Raw genomic sequence first — 21,411 nt, 5'->3', positions numbered from 1 at the left:
TGTACATCCTCTACTTGAATTCCAGCCATGGCCCCAAGAGAAGCCCAGGAGCATCTATTGATTTCAGGGTTTTTTCAAAGGCACTTTTTCACTACCAGGACCAAGAAGAGTGCAGCATCATGGGCAAAGTGTGAGTGGCACACACAGCTGAACACGCTTCTTCCCTTTTGACAGTACCCTTTCCCCCAGCACATTGTTTGGTGCTGGGAGTTTGGTTTTTGTGGTTTTTTTTGTTTTGTTTTTTTTGTTTTGGATGTTGTTGTTGGGGTTGTGGGCTTTTTTTTTTTTTAAGTTTTTTGGGGTGGCTTTTTTTTTTATTCTTGTTTTGTTGGGGTTTTTTTTGTTAGATTTTGTTGTTGTTGTTGTTGGTTTGGGTTTTTTTCTTTTTTTTTTGAGGGTTTTTGTTTGTTGTTGTTGTTGGGGTTTTTGGGGAGGTGGGGTGGTTTATTCACTATTTAGATATCAGACCTTTTCCACTTCATCAGGAAAATGTAGCAGCTTTCACCCCTTCTGACTGGCTAGCCTCAGAAACTGATGGGCAGTCTTAAATGTAGCACTGCCTTGAGATGCAGAAAGCAGATTGCCCTTCCTTTGTTCCCTGTGTCTCCAGAGGTTTTCAGTACTTGGCTAGACCGAGTCAGAATTAGGCTGACCTAGTGCTGGCAGCACCCCACCGAGTAGGAGATGATGCCAGAGGCTCCCTCCAACTAACATGGCTTTGGGCTGTGATTGTTGGGTGAACAATTGTAGTTTGAACACAGATTCTTTGAGGATTTATTTTATTTTTAGATCCTTAGCAGATTTTTGAATTGAGCTTTGCTTCTTATCAATACTATAACTGATATCTGAAGCCGCTGGTGTGTGAAGGGCTTTGAAATTTTCTATTCTGGCTAGCCAGATTATTGAAATTATGAATTATTTTAAGATTTAATGTGCTATATCTAAATTAAAAAGGAAAATCTGGCTGCAGTTGTGGGCTCAATCGAAGCTCATAAGAGCTCTGTACTTTTAAGTTCACGAGAATTAAAAACATGGCATGTAGAGGGGAAGTAGGAACAAATAGGGATATTGAAGATTGCTCCTTATTCAATGATAATGGTGGGGTTTGGGTCTCTTGTATAATAGTTGTAATCCATTGAAGCGCCCCAGTAATGTGAGTAGTGCCAATTATTGCAACTGGAGGCTCTCACCTCCTGGAGCTGTCGCTCACTGGCCAATCCAGCCCTGCCTGTCTTCCTGCTCAGAGGAATCCTGGTCCAGCCCGTCCTGTGACTGCCATCAAACCTCTGTGTTTGGGCTCAGTGACAGTGCATTGACTGATTCATTGCTGACATCAGTTTCCCCGTTTCACTTCTGCAACTTCTCGTTTTAGGGCTTCTTCAGCAAGCGCCTGAAAGGCTCCATCAAGAGGACAAAGAGCCAATCCAAACTGGACAGGAATATCAGCTTCCGTCTGCCCTCTCCCAACAGCTCCGAGGACAGGTAGGGTGCCGTGTGTCCGCAGCGCTGACCCTCAGCACGGGGGTGCCCTCAGGGCAGGAGAGCCAGGAGGGGCATTTATTGTCCAGATGGCACGAGGGGGGTGTGGGGCTGCCCCTGGCACGTCAAGTTCAGTGTGCAGTGTACTGCTGATACGGGATGGAAAACTGCTGCTCTTCACAGCTGTCAAAGAACTCAGGTTAAGCAGATGGACTGCAGGACCTTTTCCTGCTCTGTTTCAAATAAGCTACAGACTTCCAGTTTCATGATACAAGACCATGGGATTGATCAACTGGAGAGAAATTTGCCTTGCTGCATGCAGTGCTTGCCTGCAGGCCAGCGCTGTGCTGAGGTGAGGAGTTGCATTGGTGCGAGCAGGGTGGTTCTGCCAGCGCTGGCACGGCCCGGAGATGTGCAGTGCAATTCAGGCACACTGAGGACCCTTGCAGTGTTGGTGTTTTGGGTATTGCAGTGTTACCACAAAGAACAGATCATCTGTTTTCCAGAAAACTGGAAAACTCAGTAATTTCTGACCATCTGAGTGCTCTGTTTGTTATATCTTTGCTTGTTTAGCTTTCGGCTGGAGATCCAGGCTGGGAGTGGATTGTATATGAGGCAAGCAAAGGCTCTTACACACAGTGTTTCCTAACTATTTGCAAAGTCTCTTGATTGTTTTTATTAAACATATTCTGTGTTACATTCCACAGTAGCCCAGCAGGAGAAGTAGATAGAGTGAGAAATAAGTTGGCCTGTACTGGAGGCCCCGGCAGGCTTCTGTGACTCGACGTTGTTCAGTGCATTTTCCCTTCTCCTTTAGCTGAGCTGAATTCATTAGTTGTATCAGTCACGCTGTGCTGCTTCAATCAGTGGTGCTGCCTGCTCCATCTGAAAGGCAGACCATCAAATCCCAGAGATAGCACGGCTGTGGATGTTGGAGGTCTGTTAACATCAGGAGTTACAGAAAAGCCTGCTGCTTACCAGATGTGACTAACCATCTAGATGGCCTTGCTCCCATAGTCCACCCAGGCTGCTTTGATGCAAGTTTTCCTATAAATCTCAGTTTTCAAGGTGTTGCAACGTGGCTATAAAAGCAGCTCAGTGAGCATAAGCATCTTAAATAATGCCAGCAGGTAAATCAAGTGCCATTTTTACCATTGCTTGAATACCAGCTTTGCTTGAGTTTTTGCAGTGCGAAAATTTCTTTGCCAGGAATAATCTGGTTGTCTTTCCTGAGCTTGGTACTCCTGCTGGATACTTGCTTTTGTAGTGTCAGGGAAGCACTGTTGTTCGGGGAAAGCAAATAAATGTAGCTACAATGAATTCCTATGCCTTGGGTTTGAGACATGATGTTACACACAGCAAAGCTGCCTTCTCTTAAAAAGCAGATCCCCTTCTACTCCCTGCTAGTGTGGACACAAATTTTCAACTATACTCCAATGACATGTGAATTTTCTCTGATGGCCTGAAAGCACAAAAGCATAAAGCCCAGGCGCTTGGATCACATGGTGGCATTATTGAACACAGAGCTGACTATAAATTCATGAGAAGGAATTGCCACTCTCTCACCTTCTGTATGAAGCCTCTGTAGCAGTAAGAACTTTCCTGTCCTGCCCTGGTGAGTCAGCCCTTTCCCATTCCAAGCAGGTGATTCTAGGTGATGTCATGGTGTTCCAGGGCCAGGCTGACTGATAGCATCTCCCTTTTCTTGCTCTGACAGACACAAGGGCCCTGCCTTCAAAGAAAGCATTAAACAGCTTTATAAATGAAAACCATGCATGGATTAGAAGGAAATAGAGGCTGCTGTCATGCTGCCTTTTCACGCTTTTGGGATGTTTGGGACCAGTCAAGAAAGTGGAGATTTTAGGTAGATAAATATAGATAAATACCTCTAAAATTCTGGAGTAAGGAAGACTAGTTATCCTGGCGCACATCAAGATTTGGGATGCTGTAACATTGCATGCCATGCTGGATGGTGACAGAGGATGGATGCTGTCTGTTCAGAGTTGATTTAAACAGAAGGGAGTCAGGAATGCTGTAGGGAGCAGGGATGGAGATGGGTTGCAGATTTTTTTGTAATCAGATTTTCCGTTTCAGCAGAAAGCAATTGGCCAGCGTACCTTTTCTGGTTTTTAACTTTATTTCAGCCTGTCCGGATTAGTGAATAGGGAGAGAAGAGACTTCTGGTGCCCCTCTAGAAACATGGATCAGCATTCAAGTGTCCTGTAGAAATAAATCCCTAGCCACTCAGTCTGTAATTCGCATTCCTCCTGTTACTCAGGCTCAGGTTGTTTGCCAGTGAATACACGTGTGTTGACTTTACTGCCACTGATGTGGCAGGACTTGGGCCGTGCTCCTCTGTGAGCCACGGCAGGTGGGAATGAGGCTCTTCGGTGTGTGGCCAGTGCAGCGTCTCACCATGAGGCCACCTGGCACCGTGTCTCTGTAGCATCTTTCACAGCTTTCCCAGCCTGTTTCCTCCTGCATCCTCTGAGCTTTTCAACTCGCACGTTCATCTGTTATGTGTTCTCCGTGTCCGTAATATATAAAACACGTTTAAAAACAATGAGAAAAGACTCAAGGAAAATTTTCTTGGAAAGGAGAGACCAAATTAATATTTCCAGTTTGTGGCCAGGAATTGGAGAGTACCTCCAGGAGGAGATATTCCTGCAACGGTTTTGTTTACGGAGAAGGAGCGAAGATTGCGACTGGCTGCAATATGGTCTCGGTGACTGCAGCAAAGCTCTGCAGACAGCTGGGAGGGCTTTGCCCTGTTGGGATTTACTGCCACGTGGGAATCCTCCTGCTTTGCTAAAAGTCATTTTATGGCATTCTGAGGCAGTCGCAGCGGGGCTGGGGATGGGCTCCGGCGGGGCGCGGGGAAGCAGGTAGCCATGGCTCTGGGCTTCATGGTCAAACGCTATCACTCCTCCAGCCACGGCTTCTTCTACTTTCGGTAAGTTCCCGCTCCTCCCTCCTCCTTCTTGGCAGTGAGAAAATAGCACGGGTCGTGTAAATAATAGAAGCAAAACCTGCCGTGTTCCTCCAGATCCGTTTTAATTTAATGCCGGTTTTCAACAACAAAAAAAAAAAGGGCGGGGGATTTTCACCCTGATTTAGCTGTCAGGATAGAAATCTGTGTTGCACAATGCGTTATTAGGGCTTGACTCACTCCCAGCTTGCGTTCATTCAGCAGATCTGTTGCTACCAGCACACTGGAGTGTGGGGAAAGGGGAGGAGTGGTTTGTTTCTGGAGGGACGCCTCACTCCTGGTTTGGTGAATGTATTTCTTTCAGCGGTTGTTTGGTTTTTCACTGAAAACTGAACAGGACCCCAGTGTTTGTCACAAACCTTCCCCTTAGTGCTGGGCTGCTCTCTCCCACCTGCAAGCCCACTTGACCCCTTTATAAATACATATTCCTGAATGGCTGATGCTTCTCAGCAAGGCCCAGGCTCCTCCAGGTAGCATTCACCTTGAGTTTCACAGGGAAATGAAACTGAATCAATTAAGCATTTCTGGTCCATCATAACAAACCATTTGGAAACACTAATGGCAGAGAGGAGAGGAGAGAGGAGAACTCTCCTGCTGTGAAATTCAGCAGCCTGCTTGGCTGAACCCTGAGAGGTGTCTGTTAGACAAGCTGTGATCCGCAGGGAGAGCGGGCAGGCAGGGAAGGGCCCTGAAAATCCAGGATTCAAACAACGAGGCTTTGGGTAGGACCTTGCCAGAAAAGACCAGAATCTCGATGAAGACTAGCACAATATACTCAGAAAACCCCAGTGTTTAATCGCTCCTGAGTGTGACTTGCGGATGAGTAAGTTATCCCAAGTTTCTGATTTAAAAAAAAAAAAAAAAAAAAAAAAGAATAATAATAAAACTGGTTAGACTTGTAGAATTGTTGACCAAGTAATAGGATGTTCAGATAATTGGCAGTTGGAAAATGAAGAGGGGCGTGGTGCCTACAGAATGAGCATTTGGACAGAGAAAAACCTGGTGCTGCAGCACGGGCAGAGCGTGGGTGAATTGCAGATGATGCTGGAGACGGTAGGGTCCCCTTCCACGGGGCTGGGAGCTGGGGCAACAGCAGAGAGCTCACTGCATTACAGTCCAGGCTCTCTCCTATGACTCTGCAGAGTGGCTAAGTATTGAATTCGACTTTCTGCTCCTGGGGAGTGTCTCCCAGCACATGGGGATTGCTGGAATTACTTGAAGCGTGCAGATGAACAGCTTCGTGTAAGGCCAGCTGGAGACTTGGCTGTAGCTGGGTGCTTGGGCTGAGTTCTTTCCTTTCACACCAGTTTGGTAAAGGAAAGTTCATTTTGAAACTTTTTTTTTTATTATTTTATTTTTTGGATTATTGATGTCCACAGGCTTGTTTTACAAGTAATATAGTGCTCTCCCTGGTAAGCTCGGTAATTGGAAGTCTTTTGTGCCTCGTAGGTTGGCTTTTAAATAGGTCAAAATCAGCAGGAGAGCTTCATAACCAGAGCAATTAGGGTTTTAACCCTTTATTCTATGTGCCTTACAGACAGTAGATTATAACAGAACTTTGCTAATAGGCTGCTGTGTGCCACGGGCAGGCACTGAAAGGCAGAGGTTTCCAGTTCCCGGCTTACAACTGAGTTTTTCCCGTCGTGGAAAATTACCGAATTATGGTGTGCAAGGAGAGAGGGTCAGCTTGGGGCTGGGCCAGCAAGATGGGGTGGTTGGAGAGCTCTTTTTCAGCGGCAGTCGCATGCTGCTGCCAGGTCAGTGGTTTAGGGCACTGTCTGGGCTCTGATTTACAAGGAAATGATGCAGCTCTGAAGACCAGTACTCCAAAACATGTGAAAAGAGGTGAGAAGTTTAAAATGTTCCCTGACGTGCTCCTTCTCTGTCTGTTTTTCCTATGGGAAAGAATTTCTGGAGAATGTGTAAGAATTATTTGGTGCTTTGAACTCCCGTGCAGTTCCTTTGCAATCTCTGTTGTTAACAGGCATAGATAGAAAAAGCAACAGGATAAAAAGTTGATCATGGGAGGTTAGTTGTAATTTAAAACAGGATTTGTGTTGTTAATGGAGCTGTTTAACAGAAACAGATTTGTACAAACAACCCTTCCCCCACTTTTTGCATGTGTGATCTTCCTGTTTACAGTAATCTGCTTTCCCGGGATTACCTCTCTGCTGACAGGGTCTGAGCAATACTCATTTTCCCAATGGCTTCCTACCTCATGCAGGAAGGACCCTGTTAATCCAGCCCCTTTGCTGGACGCCGGGACATGAATTCGTGGCATCTATGCCTAAAGGAAGCCAGCAAGCAATTTTCTTTCCTTGTTACAGATTCAGCATATCAGTTGAGGCTTTAAAGCAGCAGAGAAGTATTATTTCTGTACAATTATTGCCTGTATTGATTGGGATGCTGCTGATACAGGCACAAGTCGAAGGTTTGCTTTGCAGATCTATCAATAGATGAAATCTATACTGTGGTGCTCACAAATGCATGTACTGGTGTTTGTAAATGCATGTGGTTGCATCCAACCAACAGCTTTAGGATGTTCTGATGTTTATGGAAGATAAAGTGCCAATTTTAAGCCACTTAATCAGTTTATTGAGCTGTTTTAAATATGGTAACTTCAAAGGATTGCTGGAACAGACTGACATTTGTCTGCCACGGGACCCTGAGTCAACAAAACTACCAGTGCTGCAGCTGCCCTGCAACAAAACCCAAACGCTCGCAGCCCACTAGTTAGAAGAGCAGTGGAGCAGAAGAGATGCTCCTAAGAGGTGTGACTTGCAAGATGGGATGTGCAGGCTCTCTCATGTTGCCTTTAATGTCTGGATCTCATCAAGCTCGTAGGAAAGGCCAAGGAGGAATTTCTCTGTCAGGAAAGGACACCTTAGCCACACCTGCGGAGCGGCCTCCCTTCACGGGCTGCCTCTGCTGGCTGCCAGCCCCCCCTAATCTCCTTAGGGGATGCTGTGCCTTGGCAACCCAGGAGCATGTGGGAGCCTCTCCTGGCACCTGGGGCCCGTGGGGGCACAGCTGACAAGGAGAGAGCTTTCCTCACCGTGGCTGCTGTGGCTGCTCTCCTGGCCCCAGCCTATCTGCCTGGCACAGCGCTCCTCCGAAATCTGTAACCCGAGGCTTGAGGAAGGAACTCCTCTTGGATTTGTTTGTGCCTTTCTTCCTCTCCGGGCAGGATTTGTTGTCTGAGATGTAGCCCAGAGCAGGAAGTTTGGAGGGAAGGGCTGTGGCATGTGGCTCCGCTATGATCTGGGGATGCTCTGCTAAGTGGCTGTACAGTTGTTTCGTGTAGGTCTGCTTGCTTTGTCTTGCTCCAAGCGCAGCCTCTGCTTAACTGGAATTTGCAAAAAAAAATTTTTTTTTTCCTTCGGTAATTATTTCTCTTTCTCTCCTCTTCCACCTCTTGTGCTCACTCCATGCTTTCCTCCACTGACCAGGGGCTGGCTGCAGGCTCTCAGTACTTTGTAAGGACAGGAATTGCTCAGAGTTTGAGGCAGAGACAGAAGCCGAGTGGCCTCAGCAGTGCTTTCTTGAGAGGAGAAATTAGAGAGGGTTTTGCAAAGATGACATTAAAGTGGCGTATTGTGGTGTGTTTATTTTAGACTTGCCCTACCTTAACTGCAGCACTGAGTGCTCAATTATGCATGGCTGAGGTTTGGGTTTGCTGTGGTTCAGCTGCTGCTGGAACCTGTTAGAACAAAGCACAGCGCAGCCAACGCTCCTGCCGGGGCTGCTGCTTTGCCTCTGAAATCAGTGTCTTTGGAATATTCCTCCCATCAAAGGGTTTTGCTGCCTGCACTTAGGTCATTCAATATATTAAAGGGGAGCAAAGTTCTCCCTTGCTGTTTAATAAATCTTACCGTGTGTGAATCTGCTCCAATACCTTCGGCGTTTCGTTCCATTCAAAAGAGCAGTCGGGTGAGCTCTGCTTGTTGCATTGCCTGTATCCTTTGTGGTACCCAAGGTTTTGTTAGGCAGCCTTGTTAAGATGCCTTTTCCAAATGTTTGGGGGTTTTTTTGCCTCTGAGTTCCCCTGTAGAATTGCTCACAGGTAGGAGGAGTTTGATTTTGCTAAGAATAAAGAATGTGGGGAACTTTTTTTTGTATATGTGAGAGAAGTGTATAAAAACTAATTCTTTTTCAAAATTAGGGAAACTGTTAGAGTTAGCTGTGCTTTTCTTTCCTCTATAAATAGCATTTTTTAATACTTTCCATTTGATACTGGGAACTGAATAAAAGAGGAAATACTACGAGGACAAACACAGGAGTGCTGTCTTTCTCTGAGTGATGTGTAGAGAGCTGATGCCTCTCTACTTCCACATCTGTTCCTTGTGCCCAGCCACACTTACTGGATTTATGGACTCGCCTTCAGGGATCAGTGAACACAGGGACTTCAATATCTTAACAAAATCTACACCTGCCAGGTCAACAGCTCCTTCTCTGCCCAGCTGGGGCTCTGTGCTCTTCCTCCTTGTTGGTCAGCTGTGAAGGATTTGACTGAATTCCTGCCACAGGAAAAAGAGGATGTGTCTGCACATGATGTTTACCTTGAGATGCAAGTTGTGCCTCAGGTGTTACACGACAGTTGCAGAGGCCTCTAGGGCAGGTATCAGTCTGGAGGCAGAGGGAGCAGAGGGGAAGCCACATCACCTCTAAATTGGGCACATTTTGCAGTGCTGTTTAACAGCAGAGCTCCCCACCGTGCACAAATGTTGCTTTAAATCATACTGGGGGAGTACAGAAAGGGTTAAAACACATTTGATAATGTCAGTGTTGATTGCCAAAAGCTGTGGCATACTGGTGGGTGGGAAATGTCTTGGAGAAGTGTTCAAGAACTGGTGGGGACAAAGAGAAAACTGCCTTGATAAGAAGGTGCTGTGGATTTGGGAGATTTCAGCACTGGTGGAGCCCAGGGATTTACAGGACAATCAGCTGGAAAGGAGAAGCAGTATGTGTTAGCAAGAAGTTGAAAGAGAAAGAAAGTATCCAAAAAATTGGTAATTCAAGCTGGAAGAAGCAGCTGAAAAAGAAAATGCAAAATGACTGATTTGAGCAATTGTGAAGTGGGAAGGAATTTGTGTATTTGACTTCAGTGTAAAGGCTTTGTATGTTAAAAAAATCAAGTGTATTGTGACGGGTCATCTGCTCTAATGAGTAATCTTCCTTCTGCATTGGTTATAGATTTAGGGATCCATGTGCTCTTTGCTGCTATTACACAACATCTGTCTGCTAATCTAGCTAGTAATAAGTATTTTCAGTATTTCATCCAAAGCTACCTATGGGCTTTTTTTAAAAAAAAATCAGCAGTTAAGTTCTGAATTTCTTGCTGTTGTTCTTTCACTGACAAGTTGGCAGCTATAATTTCTAGGTCAGTGGGAATGGACTTCCTGGGCTGGATATTCCCTTGGGAGTCTGGGGTTACTGGCCTAATGTTATTTTCATAAGGTTTGCAGACTAATTGTAGAAGTTGCTCTGAATAAGCACCGAGACAAAGCTGCAGCTTTCTCTGGGATCTTGCCAGCTCTTCTTGGTAATTGTCAGAACAAAAACAAGACATTTCCTTTCCTCCTTGTCCTCCAGACCCCGTGAGCTGCCCAAGCTGAAGGAGTCCCGTTCCCATGAGTCTTTACTGAACCAAGCCAGCGCCATAGAGACTCTGGACTTTGCGGCAGAAGAAGCAGTCTTTGTCAAACCACTTCACAACAGCATCCTTGGACGAGACTTCTGCTTTGAGGTAGGGACAGGCTCCAAACAGGCAGCTGCCAGTCCCCCTGAACCCTTGGGCTGCAAAACAGAGCAGCAGCCTCTGCTGTGCTGCGGTTTGGGTGGGGGCTGCTGAGCCACCCTGTGACTTTTAAAGTCCTTGAGGCTGATGGCATCAGCCACTGAACAGAGAGAAATCTTTTTCCATTACTGGGTCTCCTAATTGAAAAATCTCTTCAGTTTGATAAATATCTAAGCATTTGTAGTGTGCATGCAAATGTATGGTTGATGCATACGGCACAATGGACATGCCAATAGTATGTACATTAGCTGTGTGTTCACCCTCTCCAAATTTACCTAAAACTGAATTTAGAAAACTTACTGTAAGCAAGAAATGAGTTTTCCAGTCAGAGCCCCTCTCCATTAGCTCAGTGCTCTCCAGTTGCCAAAGGAAAAGCTTCAGGGGCTGTGGACGTGTCCATTGCACCATGGAGCAGGATCCAAAGATTCCTTTGCTGTTTCAGCAGAGGCTGCAGGCTGTGGCTCCAAGCTCTGCTCCAGGAACCGTGTGTGTGTGAGCACAGTCCTGCCATCACAGCTCCAGCAGTGAGCCGTGTGTGTTTGGATGCAGCTGAGGCCACGTCACCTGGCATGGCAGGGACAGGTCACTCTGTCTTCAGCAGGATTAGTCAGATGTGTTTAAACTTCTGGGACAAAGATCTGTTTACGCCCTGGAAGATTCTGGCAGTAAAGGAGCATATCGGGCTCTGGTCCCTCAGGATGCATCCAGGAACTGTTCCTGTTTGCTTCAGCCTCGTTCTTCTGGTTGGAAGCACTTTGCAGCTTGCTTAGGCTTGGGGAGCTGGGTGGAAAACACTGGCAACAACTCAGCTCTGAGGCCGTTGCCTCAGACTGCTTTGTAATTGTGAGCACAAATGAATGGAAAGAGTAAATGAGGCTTGTCAGGCCACGTAAGAGGGGAAGAAACCGAGGTGCTTCCCTGGTGTGGGAAAGCAGAGCTGTCAGGGCTGGAGCAGGGCACAGCTCCCTTGGTTTCTTTAGGCTGTTGCTGTCTATATGGACCCCTGGATATATTTTGTATTTACTGAAATCATCACGTCCAGTGTGTTTTGCCTTATGTTAATGCATTGTCTGGTCTGTCTGTCCTTACACTGTTAGTAACCAAATCATCTGCCCCTGGGCCTTAACAGGGAAATCAGCTAGCTTTAGGAGCCACAGATCAATTAACAACTGTTTAAAAAAAGAATAGATTTACTAGCTGATTAAAGCTTTGTTTAGAAGTCTTTAAGAGGAGCCTCCGGTGCTCTTAATTTTATATAAATTCTTTAGTTTCTCCAGTTTTATATAACATCAAACTTCTTTTGCTCCCTGCATTTCGTGGGCCATTTATCCTCTCTGCCTCCTAGGCTGCTGCATTTTTACCTCCCTTTTTTCATATTTACTTTGTTACTCAAGCGTTGCTTATCTTCCTCCTTGCTTTTTGCAGCCTCTTTTTGCAGTCCCCTAGGCTTGCCTGAACTCAGCCTGTCATTTATTCATTCCAGGTAACCTACTCCAAGGGCAGTAAATGCTTCAGTTGTTCCTCTGCAGCAGAGAGGGACTGGTGGATGGAAAACATACGCAGACTATCGCAGCCGATGAAGGTAATAGAAACTGCGAAAATAAGATTAGCGGGGGAATGGAGGTGGTATGATTGGATTTTAGTCCAGTGTACCAGGGCTTCCCACAGATGCATCCTCAATTAATTTAGTCTGGGGAGCCATCCGCTCATCCGTGTGTCTAAAGCTGCCGTGCGCTATTCCAGGGAGTGCAGTAGGTCAGACCTTTAATGAGTAAATACACACCGGCGTGCTTCCTGGTCCCTGCATCCCAGCTTGGGATGCAGATTGCATTTCCAGGCTGTGCACCTGGGAAAGATGGGGCACAGCTTCATAAGGGTCATGTTTTAATCTAGGGGCAGAGATAGGGGCGGGGGGGAAACCCAAAAAAACTAATATTAAACAAATTTGAGCCGGAGTGAGACGAGGAATCAAGTTATAGATTGGCTGGAAATATCTGATAAGTCACTCCATAGCTGTCATCTTACCTCCCAGGGACAGGCTAACAGTGCTCTGGGATTCCTCACCAGTCTGGCAGCTTTGGACAGGCTCTTGTGCAGAGTGTTTGTTTTCCGAAGCGTTCCAAATACAGCTTTTGAAGAAGAAAAACATTCTAGTCCCCAACACTCTTGACATACAAAAGACAGCCCTTTGCCTCTGTTTTAGAAAATGTCCAGTTTTCCAGAGATTCCAATTCTCTATGGATCAGACAATCTGATTCTGAATTCCGACTCTGTCCTTACCTCAGACAGAAAAGGCAGCCCTTTGCTGCTGCTTTAGAAGATGAAATATTCAACTTTTAGGGGTTTTGAGTCAAAACCGACCTCTTTCTTCTGCACAGGACAATTGCCGTCGAGCTGAAAACGTGCTTCGCCTCTGGATCATAGAGGCCAAGGACCTGACCCCCAAGAAGAAATACTTCTGTGAGCTGTGCCTTGATGACACCCTCTTTGCCCGCACCACCAGCAAAGCAAAAGCAGATAACATTTTCTGGGGGGAGCACTTTGAGTTCTACAGTCTCCCACACATTCAGAGCATCACAGTTCACATCTACAAGGATGTAGAGAAGAAAAAGAAGAAGGACAAGAACAATTACGTAGGGCTGGTCAACATCCCCACAGCCAGCGTGACCGGTCGGCAGTTTGTGGAGAAATGGTACCCAGTGAGCACCCCCACAGCCAACAAAGGCAAGTCAGGGGGCCCTTCCATTCGCATCAAATCCCGCTACCAGACCATCACCATCTTGCCCATGGAGCAGTACAAAGAATTTGGGGAGTATGTCACCAGCAACTACGCCCTGCTGTGCTCCGTGCTGGAACCTGTGATCAGCGTCAAGAACAAGGAAGAGATGGCCTCTGCCTTGGTGCACATTCTTCAGAGTACGGGGAGAGCCAAGGTAAGCACAGGTGGCTCCTGTTGGAGTGACTCTGGCTACTGATAAGGGATTCCTGGTGGAAACTGGGGTGCCCATGACAATAAGCAGCAGCAGCAGATGTTGTGTACAAAACGTAAGCAGGAGGACTCTGTAACTTCATGTCCTTCTGAAAATTAGCGCCTGCGTTTGAGCGTTCAGAACCCTTCCCCTGCATTTCTAAAATCAGGATGTAGGTTAGGAGATGAGTGAACAAGAGGCTGGTAAACCAGAGAGTTGCTTCTATAAATAAGGCAGGGATACAAGGAGCAGCGGGTGCTGGCGCTGAGTCAGCGCTGAGTCAGCGGATCAATGCCGCCATCGATTTGCTCAGCCTTTGAACAGCCATTTGGGGGATCTATACCCGGTTAATGGTGATCCCACCTGCCCCAAGGATGCTCTTAGGACTGCTGGGTGCACACTGATTTCTTCAGATGGCTTGTGGGAGAGTATCCTGCAGGTCGTGGGAACTTCTGGGAAGCATTAGCACGCATTGATCTGTCTGGCTGCTGCCTGCCAGGTGCTGTGTGAGTAGTGCCACGCTGGAGGCACCTTGTGCCGCTGAAACCAGCCAGAGCAAGTGAAGCACAAGTCAGAGGGACAGAGATGTGGAAGGATGGCTGTAAACAACATCTAAGGGACAGCCTCATGTAACTATTCCAGAAAAGTTCCTTTTCTTTGCTTGCATAATCGCATGCTACTTGAAAACATCCCGGGGTGGCTGGTGCTCTGTGATGGTGCGTGTGACAGGAACACCTTCCTTAAGTTATCTGATGAGAGAAGCTGGTAGCTAAGATCATGTTGAAACCCTCCTGGAAAACAGGCTCTGGATTGCTGCCCTGCCAGCTGCAACAAGGTGATAAATTACTGTTATAACTTTGCATTCCTGCTGTGTGAAGTTTTGAACCTCTATTTATGGGAGGTACCAGGTGGCTCAGGCTGCCATAAAGCTCCTAAGAGGGTATTTCCAGCTCCAGCTTCGGTACTGCTGATGGGCATACAGCTGGATGTTCCCAGTTTGCGCCAGGTGAAAAGAATTCTCTCGGATTTTGTTGAAAACAAACAGCAATAATGGACTGAAAACCAAGAGCACTAAATGTCATTGACTCACATAAAGTTACCAGTTCAGGAAATAAGTATTACCGTAGAATTAGACCCTACATCAAGAAATTATTCTCTGTATCAAGGCTTGCTAGCAGTTCCTGGCTGGACGATTGAATACATTTCAAGTTAAGCCATGTAGATAACCAGCAAGTTAAATGTTAACTTATTTTTTCCCAAATCCTAAAGCACTTTTGGTTTGTGAATTTAATTTATTAAGCCATTGTTCTTATTTAAATATCATCAAGCTGTAATAACTTGTGCGTCACTTCCAATTTGGATTTTTAAATCCGTGTTTGTATGGAATATTCCTTATAAAGGTAAGGATAAACCTAATAGCACAGTTTCTTTCAGCAAGCAAAGCCTCTGATAAACAAACTGGTGAGAGGTTCTGTTCTGGAGCTGAACTGAAACACGAGCTTGGCTGTAAAGGTCTTTTTTTAGAGACTTTTGCTTCACCCTTTATAATCTGTGATTTATATCATTCTGTAAGTGTAATACGCCCAAGAGGAGCCCTGGCTATTTCCTCAGCCCTTACTTCACGTAGCAGCTGCACCCCTTGTCTCAGGCTGAGAAATTATTTATTATCCCGAAATATCCTTCCTTCTTGGCTTCTGCAGTTAGCCTGGCAGGACTGAGCTGGTTAAAATCACCTCTGCCATTTGACCTTTTTCCCTCAGGACTTCTTGACAGATCTGGTGATGGCTGAGGTAGATCGTTGTGCAGAGCACGATGTCTTGATCTTCAGGGAGAACACACTCGCCACCAAAGCTATTGAGGAATACCTCAAGCTGGTAGGACAGAAGTACCTCCAGGATGCACTGGGTAAGAATCTCCCTGTCTGCAGACCTGTCTGTCAGCTCCAGGGTGGGATGGGAAGGAACTGCCTCAGCACTCAGGCTGTGTCTCATACCCAGCACACTGTCTTGCTCTCGATGCCCTTCCTCCACGTGGGACAAGGGTGCTCTTTGGAGCCTGAAGGAGAAGCACCCAAGGCAAGGCAAGCTTGATTAGAGCTGAGTCCCTCTTCAAGTTTGTATTACCATGTTCTGTTTTTCTGGGTAACTTTCTTTTGTGTCTCTAGCATGATGAAGAGGTGTGACACTGCAATTTCTTTGTGAGAAATGGTGGCTGTTGGATCTGATGTACAAACAGGCTTGAAAAAGGGAGTTTTGACACAAAGTCCTTAGAGAGACAAGGCCAGGGAGCAAAGCTGCAAGGCTGCTGAGCATCCCAGGACAGGAGATCAAGATGCATCCTGTCTGGGAAGCCTCCTGCCTGTGTTTATCCCCAGTGCTCATTATTCACTGACTCAATAAAACTGCCTGGCCATCCTGTGATCTCCATTCTCCTCACGGGGTCTTCATGCCCACTGTTACATGCCAGGGTGGACTCTGAGAATTTTGTTATCCTCCACCCAAAGGTTCTGCTCTAGTCATAAGCCAGTGCCTGGGGAATTCCTGGCCACACAGAGATAGCAGTAAAGGGGACCAAAGCCAGGCTCGCTGTCCTCTGCAGACACGCCACAGTTGGGTTCTAGCAACCCCGCACAATCTCCCTTATCCACGGCTGCACAATGAGCCACCCACCCCCTGTTGTTTCTGGGATGAAGAAAGCTTTGGAAATTGATACAAGAGGAACAAGAGCGAGCCAAAGCCAAGTCCCACACCACATCCTTTCACAAAAAAAGGGGAAAAAAAAGCCAAGCAGCTTGCTTTCCCAGCAGTCTCGTTTGTCCTCAGCAATCCCAGCCGCTGGCAAGGCATCAAGGAGATAGCTGGCTAAATTAGTGCTCCAAGGGTCAGTGAAGTCATCTCTGGGATTATATCCAGTTTGGCCATTTCTGAAGTGTAACGAGTCTGTTCTGGTAGTCTTATTCTCCTGGGTGGAAGCACTGAGTGTAAGTCACAGCTGTAGGCTCTCACCTGGTACGGAGAAACGAGCAGCCTGGTACTTTGTGCTGTGCTTCCCAGCAGGCTGAACATCAGCTGTGGGGCCACTCCATTACAGCTGACTGCAAGCTCCTTAATGTGCAGTAATTGCATAAAATATTTTAACATTAATGACTTCTAATCCATCATTTAGCGCTGAGTGATAAGATGGTAAACCAGAGGGAGGAGAGATGGAAAATGCCCCTAAGGCTGTCCAGCTCGTCTGCAGCTCAGGGCAACTTTGCTCACGACAATATCCCCCCATCTAATTCTTTGTCAGGTTTTAAATGTCATTTTCCTCAGCTGCCCTGTTCTTTGAAAGGATTAACGACACCGTGGTTGGTGTTAGCAGTGTAACCTGTCTGTAAGGGAATCTTATATCTGATTATAGCAGGGTCTTGTGGGCCACAAAGAGTAAGTTTCAAATATGTTTAAGGATAAAAAATGTTATCCAGTAAACAAGAGTTGAAACAGAATTGGCTCAACAAAAGTGATGCCAGCAGTTTTGCAAGTAAGAGATTTAAATGTCAAATATTTTGGACCCCATCACAAAACAGAAAAAAATTAAGAAAATGTGGTGCCTGCTTTGCTTGCAACAACACCAGGCTGAGATTTGGGAAGGGGCTGAGAGGTGTTTAATGGGTTTTAGGGAAGCAAAGGCTAAAAACAAACCCCTTTTGCACAAACAAGCCTTGTGTTAGCTCAGAGCCAGCGAGATCATCTGAGGAGATGAACTTGAAAGACATTGAATCATTAAACCAATGAATAAAGGGTTTTTCCTAGTGAACACCCAACAGTTTGAAAATCGCTTGAAATGCCTGCATATAGAGGAGGGAAACCACTGAGTAGTTCATTCCAGTCTGTCAGACAAAGCCAACTTCATGTGGTTTGTATGGGAGCAGTTTCTGTTGTGATGTCGAAAGGGAAGGGTGACAGAAATGCCAAGGAGCTTGAAAGATGCGTGCAGGCCATAAAAATGTTGTAAAGTGTTGATATAAGAGTTTGAGAAAATTAGCAACACCTAGCTAGTGCTTGGGTGTTACTCTTATTCAAGAGCAAGGTAATATTTCTTAAAGTTAAAAAAAAAAAAAAAAAAAAGGCAAATTTAGAAATAATATAAATAAATATAATTGCCAGCGCATTTCCTGGAGAAATTAGGAAGACAAATAGCACACAGCTTCATTCCTAAGACTGTGGGTAATTTCATAGCTGATAACACAGTTTGAATACCAAGTGAATTCTTCCTCTCTAGGCCATAAGGGAAGTGCCTGCAGGGTTGCTAAGCAGAGCCATCCTGTTTTTGCACCTCTGCCTGGGGACAGCGAGGCCACAGGAGGCTGAAGCACCAGAGCCCAGGCTGGGCTCTGTTGGGAAAGGGCTGCGAGGAGTCGTGTCCCCAACACCTGGTGTCTGGAGGCTGACCTGCACACACCCAGAGCAGGACAGGCAGATGCCAGGGAAAGACATAAGCAGGATTTAAAGGTGTGTCAAGTAGGCTTTTCCTGTAGCTACCCTGGTTCCTCATCCTCTTCCTTTTTTCCAGGGGAGTTTATCAAGGCTGTGTATGAGTCAGATGAAAACTGTGAAGCGGATCCCAGCAGGTGCTCACAGAGTGAATTAGCAGATCATCAGTGCAACCTGAAAATGTGTTGTGAGCTGGTCTTCTGCAAGATTATCAATTCTTACTGGTAAGGCATTTCCCTTCCCTCCCTTTGTCCCCCGTTTGCTCGGAGGTGCCCATTCCTCCTCTGAGGCTGAGGGAGCAGCAGTGGGACAGGGAAGGAGCACAGCCCCACCCATCTCCAAAGGCCTTTGTCCCCTCTCCTCACTGCCTTCCTGCATGTGACTCCAGACTGCAGGTGGAACCTGTGCCCAGACTGAGGGGTCCCAGCCCACAAACCACACCCGTGCCCAAATCCTCTGCCAAGGGAACACGTACTAGGTGTGACTGGATAAGGAGGGAAAAAAGTGAGAAGATAACAGCTTAGCTTGGACTTGGCATAAAAAGCTGCAGGTTTTGATGTGTACAGAAGACTTTCAGGCCCTTCAGATGTGTGGAACTGAACAGGAAATCACAGGGAGGAAGAAGAGGCAGAGAGATTTCTATTAATCTCTGTTTCTGAGTAGCTGTAGAAGAAGAGGGGCCTTTCTGCTTTGGCATGAAGCAGAGGCACAGTATTGAGAGCTTAACAAGCAAGGTAAAACTGTCAGATATGGAGATGAGCTCAGTTTGGCTGGGTTTGTTTACGGTATTCTAACACCCTGTTTGCTCCAGGGTAGCAATGGATAAGTAGTTCTTAGCATGCAAATCAGCATGTCTGGAAATGGCTTCACTTAACGTTCACATGTGAACAAGGGGTGCTTTAAAGACTGCTTAAGTGCCACCAGATTAAATGGGGATCTATGAATAGATGCCTAATGACATTACCTAGCCTAGAGAGAAAGAGAGAAAAAAGGGGAGGTAAAAAAAGAGCTGATGTTTTCTCACAGATAAGTATTCGGGGTGACTGATCACCAGTTCAGCTTTGTGCATCTCGTTGCCAGTGCGATTTTATTTCTCTTTTTTTTTGCTTGTTTCTTTCTTTTCAGCGTGTTCCCTCGTGAGCTGAAGGAGGTGTTTGCATCTTGGAAGCAGCAGTGCCTGAACAGGGGCAAGCAGGACATCAGCGAGCGCCTGATCAGTGCCTCTCTCTTCCTCCGCTTCCTGTGCCCTGCCATCATGTCCCCCAGCCTCTTCAACCTCATGCAGGAGTACCCTGACGACCAGACCTCCCGCACGCTCACCCTCATCGCTAAAGTCATCCAGAACCTCGCCAACTTTGCCAAGTAGGTGCTGCCAGGGAAACTGAGTCCTGCTTGTGCTCACAGGCAGCTGATTCTCTGGCAGACTGAGGCCAGCTTTAGGAAAGGGGGAATCTTCTCACTTAGATGTGAGCGCTCGAGACACCTCAGATAAATTCTTCTCACGCGCAGATTGGAGCCGTGTTGAATTCTGTGGAGGGGACACAGCATAAAACCAAGAAGAGTCGTGCACTAGCATGTTAGTGAATGTGCTGTTCCAAAGGGAAGGAAGCCTGTTCCCACCAAGGATCATGATTTTCATGCTCTCTCCCTCCAGAATTCTCAGCTGAATGATACAAAGGGCGTGGCACGTCTCCTACATGAGAGGAGAGAAAGAGTATCAGTGGGAGGGAGGGGGCTGAGATGTGACTTGTAATATAAACAGTGAGGTAGTTGTATTTAAGTAAGTACAACAAAGCAGTGAATCTTTTAAACTATCCATGTGGGTTTTTTCCTCCAAGACTTCAAAATCTTCAGATTTTTTTTTTTTTTTTTTAAATACTGCGAATCTTCAGAAAGGCAGATCTGAAGTAGAGTGTTGAAGTAATTATCTGTAAGCACTTGTACTCCGTATATTGTGTGGAGGTTACTGACTGGGTTTCCCCCCGCCTCCCTTTCCTGCAGGTTTGGTATTAAGGAAGAGTACATGGCCTTCATGAATGAGTTTTTGGAACATGAGTGGGGAGGAATGCAGCGTTTTCTGCGGGAGCTCTCTAACCCAGATACCATCTCGAACATGCCTGGATATGATGGCTACATCGACCTGGGCAAAGAGCTCTCCGTGCTGCATTCCCTCCTGTGGGAGGTTGTGTCCCAACTTGATAAGGTAAAGCTGTTTGCAGGCCCGGGAGGGCGAATCCGGGGATGGTGCCATGGCAACAGTAAACACCAGGGAACATCGAGGGAAGCCAAGAGCTTTGGAGGGGAGTGTTTGATAGTTTCACAACTGCTCCTGCCGTGATTTCGGATCGGGGCCTGCAGCGGGGCGTGTCAGGTGGTTGGGCTTCAGCAGCAGTGCAGACACTTTGCAGAGCCTTTAGGAAGGTCAGGTGCTGAAGGCATTGCTTAAAAGCGGACCTGAAATTCCCTGGGCAGCTGGTCCTTTCTCATAAGTGAGGCATTTGGACAGAAAAAGGCCGTGTTGCTGTGCCCTTGTGGTGCTGAGGGAGGTGCTTTGCTGCCCACCGGGCCCTCCCCTGGTTCTCATGGAGGAATGAGTTGGCCCTGCGGAACTGTTCTCATCAACAGCCCCATCCAAAGCCTGCTGAGATGCTCTCATTTCCGTAGTCTTTGAATTTGGCATGTGAGGAATGCCATGTAAAAAGCTGGATCTGCTCCGAGTGCCATCCTGTAGCAGAGCAAGATGCTTTCTGCTGTGCCCTGTGCTGAGCTCGTGTGCGGTGTCCAGCTTCTCATCCCAGCAGACACCACCACCAATGAACGCTGCTTCCACTTAGCTACAGAAGGAGGAAAGGCAGAGCTTTGCTGTTCCTCAGCTGTGTGGGTTTGCAGGAGCCAAAAACATTAAAATCTTGGTAGCAAAGGTAATTGATAAGGCCCAGAAAAGCTGAACTGTGAGTCTTTTTTTTTTCCCCAAGTGCTTGGAACTGTTCCATACTTCAGTTTTTAGAGGTGCATTATTTTGTCCATGTTCCATGATATTATTCTTTCTTTTGAAACCGGAGAAGTAAGGTGAATAGCAATGCACTCAATTTTTATTGCATCAGGGTCTGCCAAAGTAGTTATTGGTTGTGTATCTATTTTTTCAGTGTACATTATTTAAAAGAGAAAGTAAAAATCTGAGCTTGTTGAGTCAGAGTAAATTGAAATGCCCTTGACTCAAAAAGACAGTCTGTATGTTAATCTTAGCTTGATAATAAGTTATGGTCTTGTTTTTCAATTTACCTCATTCACGTACACAGTGTACACCGCAAATGTACGGGTCTGCATGGCCCTTTCTGGAGGTTAGATGTATGGATCTATCCTAGCAGGCTCTTGGGAGTTGGTACAGTGGTTTCCTAAAAAGAGAACTAAGGGGCAAAGCTGCACACATTGTGGCTTAAGTGTAGGAAATAACTGGGAAATAATGAGAGGAGCCACCTTGGAGATTTTAATAGCCACAGTGCTGTGTGAAAGGGTCCGTAAGGAGACCTTTCTCTGGAGCCGAGCTGGCTGAATGCCTGCTTGTGGGGAAAACAAGGGTATCTTTGAGAAGAACATTGGTTTTGTAGCAGAATTTTAATTTTTTTAATAAACCTGCAGCTCCTTCACCTTCTTCCTGCAGTCCCAGGAGCCTGGAGATGCCCTGTAGCTGATCTCCCAGCA

At 46.4% G+C, this 21,411-nt stretch overlaps 1 protein-coding gene across 11 annotated transcripts in view; it reads left to right on the top strand.

Moving 5' to 3' along the window:
- Window positions 1–21,411, top strand: part of RASAL2 (RAS protein activator like 2) — a 127,890-nt gene that overhangs the window by 89,515 nt on the left and 16,964 nt on the right. For all 11 annotated transcript variants that reach the window (XM_040072503.1, XM_058421702.1, XM_040072504.1 and 8 more), the window contains 8 exons: window positions 1,373–1,482; window positions 10,061–10,214; window positions 11,749–11,847; window positions 12,644–13,198; window positions 14,995–15,139; window positions 17,789–17,933; window positions 18,835–19,071; window positions 19,711–19,912. In XM_040072503.1, the coding sequence (XP_039928437.1) occupies window positions 1,373–1,482; window positions 10,061–10,214; window positions 11,749–11,847; window positions 12,644–13,198; window positions 14,995–15,139; window positions 17,789–17,933; window positions 18,835–19,071; window positions 19,711–19,912 (1,647 nt within the window). The remainder of the gene's footprint in view (window positions 1–1,372; window positions 1,483–10,060; window positions 10,215–11,748; window positions 11,848–12,643; window positions 13,199–14,994; window positions 15,140–17,788; window positions 17,934–18,834; window positions 19,072–19,710; window positions 19,913–21,411) is intronic.

The sequence above is a fragment of the Hirundo rustica genome, chromosome 9 (assembly GCF_015227805.2).
Source record: "Hirundo rustica isolate bHirRus1 chromosome 9, bHirRus1.pri.v3, whole genome shotgun sequence".
NCBI classification, from domain to species: domain Eukaryota; kingdom Metazoa; phylum Chordata; class Aves; order Passeriformes; family Hirundinidae; genus Hirundo; species Hirundo rustica.
Note: the sequence above shows the minus strand (reverse complement) of the source record. Positions and strands in the feature narration are given on the sequence as shown.